The sequence below is a fragment of the Thalassophryne amazonica genome, chromosome 13, assembly GCF_902500255.1.
Source record: "Thalassophryne amazonica chromosome 13, fThaAma1.1, whole genome shotgun sequence".
Lineage (NCBI taxonomy): Eukaryota > Metazoa > Chordata > Actinopteri > Batrachoidiformes > Batrachoididae > Thalassophryne > Thalassophryne amazonica.
The window spans coordinates 61,397,062-61,416,637 of NC_047115.1; the positions used below are offsets into that span (position 1 = coordinate 61,397,062).

At 43.9% G+C, this 19,576-nt stretch overlaps 1 protein-coding gene and 1 long non-coding RNA gene across 2 annotated transcripts; both read left to right on the forward strand.

The window, feature by feature from the left end:
* Positions 1-1,433: 1,433 nt before the first annotated feature.
* On the forward strand, positions 1,434-2,470 carry LOC117523579 (spindle pole body component 110-like). The gene is made up of 2 exons (XM_034185140.1): positions 1,434-2,123; positions 2,239-2,470. Exons 1-2 carry the CDS (start codon positions 1,455-1,457, stop codon positions 2,353-2,355), a joined length of 786 nt encoding a protein of 261 aa, XP_034041031.1. The 5' UTR covers positions 1,434-1,454; the 3' UTR covers positions 2,356-2,470.
* Positions 2,471-2,637: 167 nt separating this feature from the next.
* LOC117522774 lies at positions 2,638-16,027 on the forward strand. Its single transcript, XR_004564328.1, has 3 exons — positions 2,638-2,789; positions 8,322-8,323; positions 16,007-16,027. It is a non-coding gene; the product is annotated as an uncharacterized LOC117522774 (long non-coding RNA).
* The last annotated feature ends 3,549 nt before the right edge of the window (positions 16,028-19,576 follow it).

Genomic DNA, 19,576 nt, shown 5'->3' on the forward strand with positions numbered 1-19,576 from the left:
GTGGAAACTTGTTCGTCCACTTTTAGCTTGTCATAAGCTAAGCTAGTGGCACTCATGAGAGTGTGAAGAATTGTTTGACTTTCTGACACCAAAACACGTAGGACTTTTTCTTTTAAAAGTTCATGATGACTTAGCTATAATAATAAACTTTTTTCAACTTTTTTGTTATGAGTGTGTCTTGGAGTTATTTTTTGTTGTTTGTACCAATTATCTTTCTTTCTTTCTTTCTTTCTTTATTTCCTTATTTATTTCATTCTTTCTTTTTTCTGTCTATCATTGTCATTTTATTCACGACAAAATTTATTTTAGTTTAACCTAATTCGTTTTTGGACTGTCAGTTGTTCTGTTGTTGACTTTTTTCCAATTGAATGGGCAGTCTTTTTTTTTTTTTTTTTTGTGAACGCGGATGAAAACTTTGAAGATCAGATTAAAACTCAGCCCCAGCTCACATGATTTCAAAAAGTTTAGAACTTCCATATACTCTAAATATACTCTACAGTTGCCATCCACTAACCAGGAAATAGACTATTTTATTTTTTCTGTATTTTTATGTGGGAATGCCCTTGTGCCCTCTCGTGACTAGCCGCCCCTGGCATGAGGAACAATTTTGGTCCAATGCCTTCAGCAGAAAGACAGTTGGACTTTAGCTAGAAGAGAATTGGGACATCTGAATTTTATATGATCACAAATCAGCCTGTTTGTTTTATTATACACTGAAAAAAATGATACTTTGGATCAACTTAAAAAATTGGTGTAATTTGTTACAGCTAATTTTTTGAGTTTCTCACAATGTATATTTATGAATATTGTAAAGTGATTCCAGCAGATTTAAACTGGAAATCAGTTCATCTCATACAAAATGGGAGCAAAACCAAAAGTGTTGCGTTTATATTTTTGTTGAGTGTAAATAAGTACTTTGAATGAAGTGCACTGTGTTTCACTTTTTTCAGTGTATGTATTTGAGAAGTGTAGCATGAATATCACAAATGCATGTGAGTCGGCTTGTGCGTTCAGAGATACATCTCAGCCATCACTCTGAAGTATTTAATTTTTGGGATCATTTGAGGACTGAATCCTGGTCCATTATTGATCCTGTCAAAACTTGGCAAGATGCCACCCTACCACTATTCTGGCCCTAAAGATGAACGTTTTAGCTGGTCAGGAAAGAACCAACCATCAGATGGTATTTTATATGTCAGCATCTGTTCCTGCTCCGAGGTGCAGCAACTCTGACAACTGTTTTCTATATTCTATCAAGATCCAACACAGATTAGCCTGATATATGTCTGACCAGAAAATTAACACTTTATAGTGCAGTTATTTTTTATCTTTTCTATTTTTGCAGTCAGTCAAACCAGACAACCTGGAGAATTACTGTGACTTTCTCCAAAAGGAGGTGTCTAATTTAAAAAAATCTGCTGGACACCGAACTAACTCCCATCCAAGAAGCTGTCATGCAAGAGCTGAATTGTATGAGGGAGCTGGTGAACAAGGACCTGGCTGCCATCAAGGATGACTTCAAGAAGGAGGTGGTAACAGCTCGAGGTCAGCTCCAGGAGGATCTGTCTGGTCTGATGGATTCCTTTAAAACCGACATGAAAGCAGAAACGACCCACTGTAAAAACATTCTTACTGCCAAAATGGATAGTTTATCAAAGAAAAAAGAAAGTGAGCAACCACCAAGAAACAACCTGACAGAAGAAAGTCAGGTATTGCAGAATGAGCTCAAGAAGCAGCTATATGAAATGACGGAGATCTTAAAAAATGAACTGGCAGCTGAGAAGGAGTCACTGAGGAAGCATCAGGATGATATAAAGCACACCTTCCAAAAAGAACTGGAAGATGAAATGGCCAGCTTGAAACAGGAGCTTGCCACCATCAAGCAAAGTTCCTCAAAGCAGATGGAAGATGAGCAGCCACAGACCACCAACCTGTTCCAGAAGCAGCTGGCTGACATCAAGGAGGACTTACAAAAGCAGATGGACACCAAAGAAAAGGCTTTAAAAGATGAAATTGCTACAATGGCAACTGCTTTCCAGGAACAGCTGTCCTCTAAGCAAGCGATTGAAGACCAGCTCCTGAAAGAAATTGAGGACCTCAGGCATGAGAATCAGCAGATGCAGGTAAGATGCTTTAGTGGATGATTGTACTTGGGAATAATGGCTCATTGAATTGTTGTGTTTCTTACTGCCTCAGAACTAGACTTTGAATGAACATGCAATTTTCTTTGTTTTTCAGGAACTCATGTTGAAGAAACCAGAAAAGAAAAGCTTCAGGAGCTGGTGCTATGAAAAAGTTAAACAGGCAGCATCAGTGATGGCCTGGATTACAACCGCTACATTCCACTGGTTATAAAGGTTTCATGTCACAGAGGCCCACACCCCAGAAACAAGAATGAAGAGTAGAGGGGGCCCCAGCTTCAAGGTCCTTGGGTACCCATCTTTCTGAAGACCTCACTTGGACAATCAATACAACACACCTGCCATCCTATAACTGATTTTATGATGTCTTATGCTCTTGTTTGAACAGTTCTTACTTTCATTTAAAATATAAATATATATAAAATTTATTTCTTTGTGAAATGTTTTTTTTTTTTGTTTATTTTTTGAGCCTGATGACTCAGTGTCTGTGAGCATGCTTATCCTGACATATATCAGAGTTCTTCAAGTTCCACATGACAGTCATTAAACATCAGATTTCCATCATCACCTTTGCATCTTTTGATTCTTTCATTTGTCCAGCCACAGTCAGTAAGCTGGTAAACACAGACGTCACTAACAGCTAGCAGTGTTAACTGTTTCAAAGTCCTTATATGTGGGAGGGAGAATTAATGCTGTGTTCAAAACCCTCTGAATTTCAGACATTCTGACTTGTAGCTTGGGGAAAAAATGCTTTGAAGGCTCCATCAGGCAGAAATTTTTGCTTGGAAACTCATGAGAAAATTGAACAACTCAAGCTATCTGAGTTGACGTCACGGCCATGGCAGCTGCACTTGTAACAAGTGAGAAACAGTGGTACTAATGTTGGAAATGCTTCTTTGAAATGAGTTTTTAACTAGAAGCACTCAGAGAGTGCAAACCTCCGCCAAGGTCATGGGGTCACTGATGCCATAACATCTACACGCCGTGGAATCATTGAACCTAAAAAAGTCTAACGATGTTTGCTCAGTAGTAAAAAAGTTTCATCTGCTGTGATTGGATAGCATGTATCCTTAGCGCTTGGCATCACAGTTTATTGCAACTTGCACCTTTCCCAGAAGCTACTGTCATCTGAGCACTGATATTGATATTACATGTGTTTATAGACAAAAACAAATAGATAAAATTCAAGTTATTATTCAACTAAATTGCAAATATATGAATTTTTTAACATTTATGAAACACTTCTCTAAACAAGGCCATAGGGTCACTGACCCTAAAGAGATTCCCTCCTTGGCACAGTGATCTATTCAACAATTCAGTGTTACAACCAAAACTATGATACATACATTTTTCTTTCCTTTATATTTGACATCCTTGACCATGAAAACATACCACTAGAACTTGGAATCACTTTTATGTCTTTATTAGTTCAAAAGTTATTGTATAAAAACTATTTTTCAGTAATGGCGGTTTTCTTCTGGCTCTAGCTCCATAACATTTGAAGCTACATCAAATCTGATGACACCTTACTGAATCAGTACAGATTCAGCTACAATTTGGTGTTAGTTGTGTATCTCTAGCTTCATTTGTCACCTCACACTGACACATTTTCTATTTTCCCTATATTTTTGCGTATTCCGGATCACCAGATCCGGAATCCGGATCCGATCATCACCAGACTTTGTTGTTTGATAGAACATTTGACTATGTTACACCCTAATTTTTTTGAAGCCTTTCTGCCTTGTTTTTGTGGAGTTAGAAACTAGAATGTCAAAATTCCCCCTATCCCGCAATGGTGAAGAATCCTTTAAAAAATTCCTGGATCCGGATCGTGATCCGGATCACCACTAAAATTTAATAAATTGCTCCGCTTGTCATTTCCAACCACTCCACAAAATTTCATCAAAATCTGTTCAAAACTTTTTGAGTTATCCTGCTGACAGTCAGACAAACAAACAAACGCGACCAAAAACATAACCTCCTTGGCGGAGGTAACAAGACGTAACTGCTATGTGTAATACAAGCGATGTGACGGCGCCGAAGGCACCGGCGCAAGCTCACTTATGGTACAGGGAGGCAAACTGGAAATGCCAAATTTTGAGTCCACAGTGAAACAGAAAATGTCATATGTTGAACACTTCCTGGATCGACAATAAAGATCTCGTGGGAATTCAATGGAAAGTTGACATGTTTCATTATGTTGTTTTAGCTGTGGTATGTTCATCCTGTGGAAGGCTTTTGTGTTACTTTTTGTCTCAATAAAATAATAAAATACTAAAATAATATAAAATATAAGACAAAGAGGAGATTTTGTGTGAATACAGGAGATTCCAGCCTTCCATAGACTTTCATATGACCGGCGACCAGGAAGTGGGCTTTACTCTGACGAACCAAAATTTAATGAACTTAAATGAAAACACTGAAATGAAGTGTTGGAACACAATTAAATGCATAATGACACTGACAGGCACTTGCACACTCTGACTCAGTGTGAACTATGCTTATTTCTTAGTTATTAATTATGTTGTAGTATATATATTTTCTCAATATTTTGAGGGGGCGGTGCCCTCGTATCCTCCGTTGTCCTGTTGGCTCGTATAACAACATGACTACAAATGCTAACCACCGTTAGCATTTGTAATGACTTCATATGCTAATCTGTTCGCCTTAAGACAGACTGTCACAATTCAAACACACCATGTCAATGCAACAATATGTGTCATAAACAGCAGTTCACTAAAATCCATTAACTATCAGAAAAATGTCACCACAATAATGATGTATTTTTAACTCTTTAACTTCTATTACCTGTGACATCAAACATCAATCAAAACCACAGACAGGGCAGAGCTCACCCTAAACAACAGAATAATGGCACTGCACTATCTTTTTACAATATCAGCGCCATCATGCCAATTTTCAAATTTAGGTTGTTCCCTCTGTGTTTTCCCAGGTAATTACCTCCGCCAAGGAGGTTATGTTTTCGGTCGGGTTCCCAGACAGCAAATAGATCTGGGCCAGATGTAGGCCAACATCTGGTACCAATCCTGAAACAGATCCGGTCCAGACAGTTCTTTGCACCCTGGCCCACATCCGGCACGGCTCCGCTTTACAGTTCTGGAACAGATCCGGACCAGATCTGAACTGGATCCGCAAAACACCAACGGTTTACAGACAATATCTGGCACGGATCTGGGGCAGATGTGGTCCGCATCACAGCACCGTGGCAGGAACATGGGGCATAACGATAAGCAATTTTATCTGCACTCGGTAGACACTATCCATTAGCGGTTGTAAACTCTACTCTGTAATCGTGATCGTCACTGTGGCTTTTTTAAATGCTTATTGCAAAGCGGTTTGTTTCTTTACGACAAGTAAAGTCCAGGGACACTGATCTGTGTGTTATAGATACAAATCAGTTTCCTCGGATCCACGGAACTTACCCCTGTAAAACTTGTTCCTGCCACGGTGCTGTGATACGGTTTTAAACCCACTTGGTCCCACTTTATAGCTTTATAGCTATAACAATAGCGTTCATGATGGTCGTGTACAACTTGTAATGCATGAATGTAAACAGAGCAGCACACTGAAAAAAAAAACAGAAATTAATCTGTAATATATTGAATCTTTTACATTTTGGCGATATATTCAATATGCAGCTTTTAGTCATTTTATGCTGATTTATGCAACAGTGAATTGCAAAGTTTTGCATGTACCAATTACCTTTTAGGCATTACATTGTTGTAACTCACTGCATACTGTTTAATTTATACTGCACATAGTTAGGTACTCCAGTTCAAAGTTGTCCAAGGGCATTCTGTCAATAAATTCTCAATTCAAGGCAAGAAAATATAATTTTTTACAAATGCTTTTTCATTATTTTGACTGGTTTACATTGTTCACAAGCACTCCTAGCCCCATTCAGTGATGGTGGGCAGCTTCCCATGGTGACACACTTAGATACATACACAGTATTGGGAATTTGCCATCTCGTTTTTCACTTTGGCTCTACTGTCAAAATACCCTATTTGTAGAGATCTTAAATTGTATTTCTTACTCATCATACTGCAATTACAGATATCCTGAATTATCTTTCTTTGTAATTACAACAGTATAACAGGTTTTTTGAACGATGCCTATGCAAGTAAAACTTTCATTACAGATCATTAATTGAAACACTTGGTATATTACATCATCAAGTATTACATCACGTGTGCAGTGCAGTTTTTACTCGAGGCCATCAAAATATGGCCATTGGGTATTGTGAAGGCTTTGCGTGTGTCTGTCCGCCTGTCCATCTGCCCATCTGTCTGTCTGTCTGTCTGTCTGTGCTTAGCGTAAGTCCAGTCCTTTTATTGCCAGGGTCTTCAGATTCACAGGAAACATCCTTGGGACACAGACCTTGGACAAGTTCAAAGATGGCTAACCTGTTTCCTATTTTTATTCCATGAATAATGCAAATGTTTTTGTTTGTTTGTTTTTGATGGACCATGACACCACTGGCTGGTCTCTCTCTCTCTGGCACTCCAAAACCGCTTCATTTTGTGCAAATATAAAATATTAGCATGTTTTTCATACAGTATATAATGTAAAAGCTAGTGATAAATAAAGACTTCTAAAACTGAAAACGCTGTTTTTTAATATGATAACACCTCTGGAATGATTTACAAGACATCTCACAGATGTTAGCATGGTGATGTCACTGGCTAGTCTCACTAGCTGCTAACTCTGCATTGTTTCTGAATAAATCTACCATCTTTCTCATATATTATGTAAAACCTAGCAACAAATAAACACTTATAAAACTGAAAATGCTGCTTTTGTAACCTGATAACACCTCTGGAGTGATTTACAAGACATCTTGCGGATGTTAGTGTGGTGATGCCACTGGCTGGTCTTCCTAGCTGCTAACTCCGCTTAATTTCTGTGTAAATATAACATCTTTCTCATATATTATTTTTTATTTTATTATTAAACCTTTATTTAACCAGGAACAGAGTCGCATTGAGATTAAAAACTCTTTTGCAAGGGCGTCCTGGCCAAGACATTATTAGAGACATTATAGATTATGTAAAGGCTCGCAACAAATAAACACTTCTGAAACTGAAAATGCTATTTTTGTAATGTGGTAACACTTCTGGAGTGATTTACAAGACATCTCAGGGACATCAGTGTGCACGCGCATCACATGCAGTCAAAGCTAACTTCCACTCTTTTCAAGCGCTCACGTACAACCCCTGGCAAAAATTATGGAATCACCGGCCTCGGAGGATGTTCATTCAGTTGTTTAATTTTGTAGAAAATAAGCAGATCACAGACATGACACAAAACTAAAGTCATTTCAAATGGCAACTTTCTGGCTTTAAGAAGCACTATAAGAAATCAGGAAAAAAAAACTGTGGCAGTCAGTAACGGTTACTTTTTTAGACCAAGCAGAGGGAAAAAAAAATATGGAATCACTCAATTCTGAGGAAAAAATTATGGAATCATGAAAAACAAAAGAACACTCCAACACATCACTAGTATTTTGTTGCACCACCTCTGGCTTTTATAACAGCTTGCAGTCTCTGAGGCATGGACTTAATGAGTGACAAACAGTACTCTTCATTAATCTGGCTCCAACTTTCTCTGATTGCTGTTGCCAGATCAGTTTTGCAGGTTGGAGCCTTGTCATGGACCATTTTCTTCAACTTCCACCAAAGATTTTCAATTGGATTGAGATCCGGACTATTTGCAGGCCATGACATTGACCCTATGTGTCTTTTTGCAAGGAATGTTTTCACAGTTTTTGCTCTATGGCAAGATGCATGTTGTGTGGGCCGCTGAAGAGGAGGTACTGCTGGCCCACCACCAGAGGGCGTCCTGCCTGAATGGCGGACTTCAGGCATGAGAGGGCGCAGCCGGAAATGACAGCTGCCACTCATTACCACCTCGCAGCTGTCACTCATCACCACTTCATCACCACATCCCATATAAGCCGGGCAGCAACTCCACCTCCCTGCCGAGAAATCGTCAAACCATTCAGGTAAAACGACTCAGCCGTCTGCTGCAGTTCGCACATATTTAGTTTGCAGCAAGTTTAGTTGTAACATTCTTTGCATCTAGGCTTGGAGAGCTGTTAAACTGTCTGAGTTTGCAGACGTAACCCGTTACACTTGCAGCTTGAAGCTGAGGTTGTAGAAGTTGGGAGGAGTTGGCGTTCCTGCTCCTCACTCCTGCAGTGGTTGAGTGTAATTTGGGATCTGCACGAACTTTGGACATAGTGAAATCAGGAGGTGGAAGTGTTCTTCCCACTAAAAAGGAACTGCTTGCTGACAGTTTTGCTAGGTGTGTGCACACACACCCACCATTAACTGTTTCTGCTTCCTGCCAGCAGTACCTGGTCTGACAGCTGGAGACGGTGGCCACCTGGGGATTCAGGACTTGGCGGCTCCGGTGTGTTCCAGATCCGTTGGCAGTGGAAATCGTGTGGGACCCGGCTCTTCTCTGGACAGACGTCTTCTATCCTTGAGCCTGCCCACACGTCACCTTTGTACATTGACTGTCTTCAAAATCTGTGATTGTTTGTATGTCGTTGTGTACATTCACAACAGTAAATTGTTGTTTTTGGCTTATCCATTGTCCGTTCATTTACGCCCCCTGTTGTGGGTCCATGTCACTACACTTTCCCAACAGGATTTCTCGGCCATCGTCATGGATCCCGAGGGGCATCAACCATCGAGTGAACCAACAATGGAAACGCAGGGTGCACAGGCGCCGGCAGGAGGCGCATTAGGTGAGCTGCAGCAAATCTTAACCGCTTTCACTGCTGGGTTGGACTTGGTGACCGAGCAGAATGTTATTCTCAATCGGAGGATGGAGGCTCAGGTGGAAGCGCGCACACAGGGCGCTGCTGTAGCACCTCCTCCTGCTGTTCAGGCACTGAATACAGATATTCCACTGGTCGTTCAACGAACCCCCCCACCGTCCCCTGAAGCATACATAAGCCCTCCGTAGCCGCACGGAGGTTGTGTAGAGACATGCGCAGACTTCCTGATGCAGTGTTCGCTCGTCTTTGCACAGCGTCCCATTATGTACGCGTCAGACTCCAGCCAGGTGGCTTATGTTATTAATCTGCTTCGAGGTGAGGCACGCGCCTGGGCTATGGCGCTCTGGGAGCAGAATGCACGGCTCCTAACGATATATACTGAGTTTGTGAGGGAGTTCAGACTGGTGTTCGATCACCCACATAGAGGCGAGACCGCTTCGAGTGTGCTGCTGTCTATGAGACAGGGGCGTCGGAGTGCAGCCGAGTATGCAGTCGCCTTCGGCATTGCGGCAGCGAGGGCCGGCTGGAATACTGTTGCACTCCGCGCCACCTTTGTAAACGGACTGTCTCTGGTCCTTAAGGAGCACCTGGTGGCTAAGGACGAACCGCAGGATTTAGACGGGCTTATCGACCTGGTAGTACGGTTAGACAACCAATTAGCAGAACGTCGACCGGAGCGTGGCGAAGGGCGTGGTCAGGCACGAGCCGTCCCTCTTCCTTCCAGGTCCGAAAGGGAGCCGTCTTCCCCACGCTCCACAGCCAGAGGGCTCCGTGTGGCAACAGCTCCCCCTGCTGACGTTGTTGGGAAAACGAGCAGGGCCAAAATTAGATCAGATGACAGATTGAGGAGGCTGGCCCGCGGGGTGTGTTTTCTCTGCAGCTCAAAAGAGCATATACAGAAAAACTGCCCCAAACGGCCAAAACGACAACACTCGCCCTTAGAGACTGGGCTAAGGGTGGGTCATAACATGCACGAGGGGTGCGCACGTAAATCTGCACGACTCCCAGTTACGATCCTGAGTGGGGATCTAACCCTTCACGCCCCAGCACTGGTGGACACGGGGTCTGGACAGGGAATCTGTTGGACAGCAGATGGGCAAAGGAAGTGGGGCTCCCTCTAGTGGCCCTTCCTTCACCATTGAAGGTACGGGCACTAGATGGCACCCTTCTCCCTTTAATCTCACACAAGACACAGCCCGTAATATTGCTTGTGTCTGGGAATCATCGGGAGGAGATTGTGTTTTTGGTAACACCTTCTACCTCCCGCGTTATTTTGGGCTTCCCATGGATGATAAAACAAAATCCCCGGATTGATTGGCCGTCTGGGGTTGTGGCTCAGTGGAGTGAAACCTGCCACCGGGAGTGTTTAGGATCCTCGGTTCCCCCCGGTATGACCGCTAACGACGAGGTTAAAGTCCCCCCCAATCTGACGGCGGTGCCTGAGGGGTACCATGATCTTGCTGATGTCTTCAGCAAAGATCTGGCACTCACTCTTCAACCACACCGTCCGTATGATTGCGCCATTGATTTGATCCCGGGCGTCGAGTACCCGTCCAGCAGGCTGTACAACCTCTCACATCCAGAGCGCGAATCAATGGAGACCTACATCCAGGATTCGTTAGCTGCCGGGCTGATCCGGAACTCCACCTCCCCGATGGGTGCTGGTTTCTTTTTTGTGGGCAAGAAAGACGGCGGACTGCGTCCATGCATTGATTACAGGGGGCTGAACGAGATTACGCTTCGTAACAGATACCCGTTGCCCCTGTTGGATTCAGTGTTCACACCCCAACATGGAGCCAAATATTTACAAAACTTGATCTTCGTAATGCGTACCACCTGGTTCGGCTCCGGAAGGGAGACGAATGGAAGACGGCATTCAACACCCCGTTAGGTCATTTTGAGTACCTGGTCATGCCGTTCGGCCTCACAAACGCCCCCGCGATGTTCCAAGCATTGGTAAATGACATCTTGCGGGACTTCCTGCATCAGTTCCTCTTCGTATATCTAGACAATATTCTCATCTTCTCCCCGGATCCTGAGACTCATGTCAAGCATGTACGTCAGGTCCTGCAGCGGTTGTTGGAGAACCGGCTGTTCGTGAAGGGCGAGAAGTGCGAGTTCCACCGCACTTCTTTGTCCTTCCTGGGGTTTATAATCTCCTCCAACTCCGTCGCCCCTGATCCGGCCAAGGTTGCAGCGGTGAGAGATTGGCCCCAACCGACAAGCCGTAGGAAACTGCAACAGTTCCTCGGCTTTGCAAATTTCTACAGGAGGTTCGTTAAGGGTTACAGTCAGGTTGTTGGTCCCCTGACCGCCCTGACCTCCTCAAAAGTCCCCTTCACCTGGTCGGATCGGTGCGAAGTCGCGTTTAGGGAGTTGAAACCCCTGTTTTCGACTGCACCAATTCTGGTGCAGCCCGATCCTAGCCGCCAGTTTGTCGTTGAAGTGGATGCCTCTGACTCAGGAATAGGAGCCGTGCTGTCCCAGAGCAGGGAGTCCGATAAGGTCCTCCACCCTTGTGCCTATTTTTCCCGCAGGTTGACCCCGGCAGAAAGGAACTATGACGTCGGCAATCGGGAACTCCTAGCGGTGAAAGAGGCTCTTGAGGAGTGGAGACACCTGTTGGAGGGAGCCGCGGTACCATTTACGGTTTTCACAGACCATCGGAACCTGGAGTACATCCGGACCGCCAAGCGTCTGAACCCCAGGCAAGCCCGCTGGTCACTGTTCTTCGGGCGTTTTGACTTCCGGATCACCTACCGCCCTGGGACCAAGAACCAAAGAGCCGACGCCTTGTCCCGGGTACACAAAGAGGAAGTCAAAACCGAGCTGTCAGATCCAACAGAAACCATCATCCCCGAGTCCACTATCGTGGCCACCCTCACCTGGGACGCGGAGAAGACTGTCCGGGAGGCCCTGGCACAGAACCCGGACCCGGGGACTGGCCCGAGGAACAAACTCTACGTCCCACCAGAGGCCAGAGCTGCAGTCCTGGACTTCTGTCATGGTTCTAAGCTCTCCTGCCACCCAGGGGTGCAAAGAACCATGGCAGTGGTCCGGCAGCGCTTCTGGTGGGGATCCATGGAAGCCAACGTCCGGGAGTATGTCCAGGCCTGTACCACCTGCGCCAGGGGCAAGGCTGACCATCAACGAGCACAGGGACTCCTCCAGCCGTTACCTGTGCCTCATTGCCCCTGGTCCCACATCGGCCTGGACTTCATCACGGGCCTCCCGCCGTCCCAGGGCATGACAACCATCCTCACGATAGTGGACCGGTTCTCTAAGGTGGCCCACTTCGTGGCCCTCCCAAAGCTCCCGACGGCCCAGGAGACAGCAGACCTCCTGGTCCACCATGTCGTACGCCTACATCGGATTCCATCTGACATTGTCTCTGACCGTGGTCCCCAGTTCTCCTCGCAAGTCTGGAGGAGTTTCTGTAGGGAACTGGGGGCCACCGTAAGCCTCTTGTCTGGGTACCATCCCCAGACGAACTGACAGGCAGAGCGGGTGAACCAAGATTTGGAGCAGGCCCTCCACTGCGTGACCTCCGTGCACCCGACGGCCTGGAGCAGCCATCTGACCTGGATCGAGTATGCTCACAACAGCCAAGTCTCATCTGCCACCGGCCTCTCCCCGTTTGAGGTATGTTTGGGGTATCAGCCCCCATTGTTTCTGCTCGTTGAGGGAGAGGTCGGCGTGCCCTCGGTCCAGGCCCACCTAAGAAGGTGCTGTCGGGTGTGGCGTACTGCCCGCTCTGCCCTGCTTAAAGCCCGGACAAGGGCCAAGGCCCATGCAGACCGCCGGCATTCCCCAGCCCCTGCATACCAGCCCGGGCAGGAGGTTTGGCTGTCAACAAAGGACATCCCACTCAATGTTGAATCCCAAAAGCTGAAAGACCGTTTCATTGGACCATATTCCATCCTGAAAGTCCTCAGTCCGGCCGGAGTGAAGCTGAAGCTACCAGCTTCACTGCGGATTCATCCCATAGTTCACGTGTCATGCATCAAACCCTGCCACCCATCACCACTCTGCACCCCCCGGACCGGCGCCGCCTCCTGCCCGGACCATCGACGGGGAGCCGGCATGGACGGTTCGCAGGCTCCTGAATGTCCATCGAAAGGGCCGGGGGTTCCAGTATCTGGTGGACTGGGAGGGTTATGGACCGGAAGAGCGCTCCTGGGTGAAGAGGAGATTCATCCTGGACCCGGTCCTCCTGGCCAACTTCTACACACGACATCCTAACAAGCCTGGTCGGGCACGGGGCTTCAGGTACGAGAGGGCGCAGCCGGGAATGACAGCTGCCACTCATTACCACCTGACAGCTGTCACTCATCACCACTTCATCACCACATCCCATATAAGCCGGGCAGCAACTCCACCTCCCTGCCGAGAAATCGTCAAACCTTTCAGGTAAAACGACTCAGCCGTCTGGTGCAGTTCGCACATATTTAGTTTGCAGCAAGTTTAGTTGTAACGTTCTTTGCATCTAGGCTTGGAGAGCTGTTAAACTGTCAATTCTGAGTTTGCAGACGTAACCCGTTACACTTGCAGCTTGAAGTTGAGGTTGTAGAAGTTGGGAGGAGTTGGCGTTCCCGCTCTTCACTCCTGCAGTGGTTGAGTGTAATTTGGGATCTGCACGAACTTTGGACATAGTGAAATCAGGAGGTGGAAGTGTTCTTCCCACTAAAAAGGAACTGCTTGCTGACTGTTTTGCTGGGTGTGTGCACACACACCCACCATTAACTGTTTCTCCTTCCTGCCAGCAGTACCAGGTCTGACAGCTGGAGACGGTAGCTACCTGGGGATTCAGGACTTGGCAGCTCCAGTGTGTTCCAGATCCGTTGGCAGGGGAAATCGTGTGGGACCTGGCTCTTCTCTGGACAGACGTCTTCTATCCTCGAGCCTGCCCACACGTCACCTTTGTACATTGACTGTCTTCAAAATCTATGATTGTTTGTATGTCGTTGTGCACATTCACAACAGTAAATTATTGTTTTTGGCTTATCCATTGTCCGTTCATTTACGCCCCCTGTTGGGGGGTTGTGGGTCCGTGTCACTACACTTTCCCAACAATGCATGATCATCTTGAAAAAATGATTTCATCATCCCCAGACATCCTTTCAATTGATGGGATAAGAAAAGTGTCCAAAATATCAACATAAACTTGTGCATTTATTGATGATGTAATGACAGCCATCTCCCCAGTGCCTTTACCTGACATGCAGCCCCATATCATCAATGATTGTGGAAATTTACATGTTCTCTTCAGGCAGTCATCTTTATAAATCTCATTGGAACGGCACCAAACAAAAGTTCTAGCATCATCACCTTGCCCAATGCAGATTCGAGATTCATCACTGAATATGACTTTCATCCAGTCATCCGCAGTCCACGATTGCTTTTCCTTAGCCCATTGTAACCTTGTTTTTTTTTCTGTTTAGTTGTTAATGATGGCTTTCGTTTAGCTTTTCTGTATGTAAATCCCATTTCCTTTAGGCGGTTTCTTACAGTTCGGTCACAGACGTTGACTCCAGTTTCCTCCCATTCATTCCTCATTTGTTTTGTTGTGCATTTTCGATTTTTGAGACATATTGCTTTAAGTTTTCTGTCTTAACGCTTTGATGTCTTCCTTGGTCTACCAGTATGTTTGCCTTTAACAACCTTCCCATGTTGTTTGTATTTGGTCCAGAGTTTAGACACAGCTGACTGTGAACAACCAACATCTTTTGCAACATTGCGTGATGATTTACCCTCTTTTAAGAATTTGATAATCCTCTCCTTTGTTTCAATTGACATCTCTCGTGTTGGAGCCATGATTCATGTCAGTCCACTTGGTGCAACAGCTCTCCAAGGTGTGATCACTCCTTTTTAGATGCAGACTAACGAGCAGATCTGATTTGATGCAGGTGTTAGTTTTGGGGATGAAAATTTACAGGGTGATTCCATAATTTATTCTTCAGAATTGAGTGATTCCATATTTTTTTCCCCTCTGCTTGGTCTAAAAAAGTAACCGTTACTGACTGCCAAAAGACACATAGGGTCAATGTCATGGCCTACAAATAGTCCGGATCTTAATCCAATTGAAAATCTTTGGTGGAAGTTGAAGAAAATGGTCCATGACAAGGCTCCAACCTGCAAAACTGATCTGACAACAGCAATTAGAGAAAGTTGGAGCCAGATTGATGAAGAGTACTGTTTGTCACTCATTAAGTCCATGTCTCAGAGACTGCAAACTGTTATTAAAGCCAGAGGTGGTGCAACAAAATACTAGTGATGTGTTGGAGCGTTCTTTTGTTTTTCATGATTCCATAATTTTTCCTCAGAATTGAGTGATTCGATATTTTTTTCCTTCTGCTTGGTCTAAAAAAGTAACCGTTACTGACTGCCACAGTTTTTTTTCCTGATTTCTTACAGTGTTTCTTAAAGCCAGAAAGTTACCATTTGAAATGACTTTAGTTTTGTGTCATGTCTGTGATCTGCTTTTTTCTACAAAATTAAACAACTGAATGAACATCCTCCGAGGCCGGTGATTCCATAATTAATGCCAGGGGTTGTATGCACACACGCACACCATCCTGCAGACGCCATTAAAATGTAAATAAAATATTGTTTATGATTGATTGGTTGATTGCTGATCAGGCTGAATGCGTAAACCCACAAACAGCAGTTCTGCGAAAAAAACTTTGCGCGCATAACTCCCCCCACCTCTGTCCGGTTGAACTTATGTTTTTTCTTTTGTTCAATTAAAAAAAAAGAAAAAAAGATTGGGTTGAACTTTGACCGCGTCAACCTGCTGACAAGCGGCAATGCGGGCTCCTGTCAGAAGCGTCACGTCAAAAGCCGAGGTAAAGCGATGCGTCTCACGCCTCTGACGCTTCCAACGCGTGAAAGGCCCATTAATCTGCAATAATGAGCGTGAAATAGCGCTGATCAAAATAATGAGGATAAAATCTATATCATGTTCCTGATCGGGATGCAACGTCCGATTTCAATCAAGTCTGAAACCACGTGATTGGGCCCAATTTCCGATCACGTGATCAGATCGGGACATCCCTAGTGCTAACTGTTTCAAAGTCCTTATACATTCAACAAAAATATAAACGCAACACTTTTGGTTTTGCTCCCATTTTGTATGAGATGAACTCAAAGATCTAAAACTTTTTTCACATACACAATATCACCATTTCCCTCAAATATTGTTCACAAACCAGGCTAAATTCTTTGGTTATGCAAACCGATTGTTTCAGCAGCTGTCCGAGTGGCTGGTCTCAGATGATCTTGGAGGTGAACATGCTGGATGTGGAGGTCCTGGGCTGGTGTGGTTACACGTGGTCTGCGGTTGTGAGGCTGGTTGGATGTACTGCCAAATTCTCTGAAACGCCTTTGGAGACAGCTTATGGTAGAGAAATGAACATTCAATACACGAGCAACAGCTCTGGTTGACATTCCTGCTGTCAGCATGCCAATTGCACGCTCCCTCAAATCTTGCAACATCTGTGGCATTGTGCTGTGTGATAAAACTGCACCTTTCAGAGTGGCCTTTTATTGTGGGCAGTCTAAGGCACACCTGTGCACTAATCATGGTGTCTAATCAGCATCTTGATATGGCACACCTGTGAGGTGGGATGGATTATCTCAGCAAAGGAGAAGTGCTCACTATCACAGATTTAGACTGGTTTGTGAACAATATTTGAGGGAAATGGTGATATTGTGTATGTGGAAAAAGTTTTAGATCTTTGAGTTCATCTCATACAAAATGGGAGCAAAACCAAAAGTGTTGCGTTTATATTTTTGTTGAGTGTATGTGGGAGGGAGAATTAATGCTGCATTCAAAACCCTCTGAATCTCAGACATTCTGACCTGTAGCTTGGGGAAAAATGCTTTGAAGGCTCCATCAGGCAGGAATTTTTGCTTGGAAACTCATGAGAAAATTGAACAACTCAAGCTGAGTTGACGTCACAGCCATGGCAGCTGCACTTGCAACGAGTGAGAAACAGTGGTACTAATGTTGGAAATGCTTCTTTGAAATGAGTTTTTAACAAGACACTGCTATGTGTTAAAACAAACAAATTGACGGCGCCGAAGGCACTGGCGCAAGCTCACTTATGGTACAGGGAGGCAAACTGGAAATGCCAAATGTTGAGTTCACAGTTAAACAGAAAATGTCATATGTTGAACACTTCCTGGATCAACAATGAAGGAGATCTCATGGGAATTCAATGGAAAGTTGACACAGAAACCGAAAATGGGAAATTTTGAGACCACAGTGTACTAGGAAATGTCAAAAGTTGAACACTCCCCCCCCCAAAAAAAAACAGTACAGCAGATTAACATGTTTTTCAGTATGTTGTTTTTGCTGTGGTATGTTCATCCTCTGGAAGGTTGTTGTGTTACTTTTTGTTTGTCTCAAAAACAAAATTAAATGAAAGACAAAAAGTTGATCTGCTGTGAATTGTTAATTTAATCTTTATTTAACCAGTCAATGTCCCATTGACATTGAGATCTCTTTTGTAAGCGAGACCTGGGCAATTATAAAGTTTCCAATTCACCTAAAGCTGCATGTCTTCAAAAGTGAGAGGAAACCGGAGCAAATCCACGCAAAAAGGCCACAGGTGGGGATCGATTGTCATAACAACCTCCCCTTCCGTGTAAGAATTGTTTGACTTTCTGATGATGTGACACTGAAACGCATTGGAGGTTTTCTTTTAAAAGTTCATAATGACTTAGCTACAATAATAAAATCTTTTCAACTTTTTTGTTATGAGTGTGTCTTGGAGTTATTTTTTGGTTGTTTGTACCTATTATTTTCTTTCTTTCTTTCTTTTTCTGTCTTTCTGTTTACTGTTGTCATAGAGACAATTTGACAAGCATGACTCCCCCCCCCCCCCCCCCCCCCCACACACAAGAATTACAAAATTAGAATTCCCCTTATGAACATTAAAGTACATGAACATATTAGAAAAAAATAAGTGATGTTTCTGAAGATAAAAGTAAATTCGAATTTAATTTACTGTACTTTTATGTCTATAAATCTTTAATGTTTCAAAAGATTAAAGAAGGAATCACGTGTCTTGTTCAGGCGTGTTTTGTCAGAAGTCGGAGCTTCAAGACAGCGCAAACTCAAGACGTGAAAAAAACATCTCTGATCAACACTATTTATACTGACGTTATAATTCAAGATGTCACATAGAAAGAGAGCACCAAGGGTAATTTTTTTTATTTCAACATTTGATTCTTCAACATGTTTATTCTAGAGTTTTTAGTTCTTTATTTTATACATGACAAAATTAAGTTTAGTTTATCCTAATTAGTTTTCGTACTGTCAGTTGTTCTGTTGTTGACTTTTTTCCAGTTGAATGGACAGTCTTTGTTTTCTATGTATATTCAGTCAAGATCCAACACAGATTAGCCTGATATATGTCTGACCAGAAAATTAACAATTTATAATGCAATTATTTTTTATCTTTTCTATTTTTGCAGTCAGTCAAACCAGACAACCTGGAGAATTACTGTGACTTTCTCCAAAAGGAGGTGTCTAATTTAAAAAATCTGCTGGACAACGAACTAACTCCCATCCAAGAAGCTGTCATGCAAGAGCTGAATTGTATGAGGGAGCTGGTGAACAAGGACCTGGCTGCCATCAAGGATGACTTCAAGAAGGAGGTGGTAACAGCTCGAGGTCAGCTCCAGGAGGATCTGTCTGGTCTGATGGATTCCTTTAAAACCGACATGAAAGCAGAAACGACCCCACTGTAAAAACATTCTTACTGCCAAAATGGATAGTTTATCAAAGAAAAAAGAAAGTGAGCAACCACCAAGAAACAACCTGACAGAAGAAAGTCAGGTATTGCAGAATGAGCTCAAGAAGCAGCTATATGAAATGATGGAGATCTTAAAAAATGAACTGGCAGCTGAGAAGGAGTCACTGAGGAAGCATCAGGATGATATAAAGCACACCTTCCAAAAGAACTGGAAGATGAAATGGCCAGCTTGAAACAGGAGCTTGCCACCATCAAGCAAAGTTCCTCAAAGCAGATGGAAGATGAGCAGCCACAGACCACCAACCTGTTCCAGAAGCAGCTGGCTGACATCAAGGAGGACTTACAAAAGCAGATGGACACCAAAGAAAAGGCTTTAAAAGATGAAATTGCTACAATGGCAACTGCTTTCCAGGAACAGCTGTCCTCTAAGCAAGCGATTGAAGACCAGCTCCTGAAAGAAATTGAGGACCTCAGGCATGAGAATCAGCAGATGCAGGTAAGATGCTTTAGTGGATGATTGTACTTGGGAATAATGGCTCATTGAATTGTTGTGTTTCTTACTGCCTCAGAACTAGACTTTGAATGAACATGCAATTTTCTTTGTTTTTCAGGAACTCATGTTGAAGAAACCAGAAAAGAAAAGCTTCAGGAGCTGGTGCTATGAAAAAGTTAAACAGGCAGCATCAGTGATGGCCTGGATTACAACCGCTACATTCCACTGGTTATAAAGGTTTCATGTCACAGAGGCCCACACCCCAGAAACAAGAATGAAGAGTAGAGGGGGCCCCAGCTTCAAGGTCCTTGGGTACCCATCTTTCTGAAGACCTCACTTGGACAATCAATACAACACACCTGCCATCCTATAA

Coding starts and splice junctions, on each gene's coding strand:
- LOC117523579 (XM_034185140.1), top strand. CDS start 1,455: ATGCAAGAGCTGAATTGTATGAGGGAGCTGGTGAACAAGGACCTGGCT. Junction 2,124..2,238: donor ATGAGAATCAGCAGATGCAG/GTAAGATGCTTT, acceptor TTTGTTTTTCAG/GAACTCATGTTGAAGAAACC.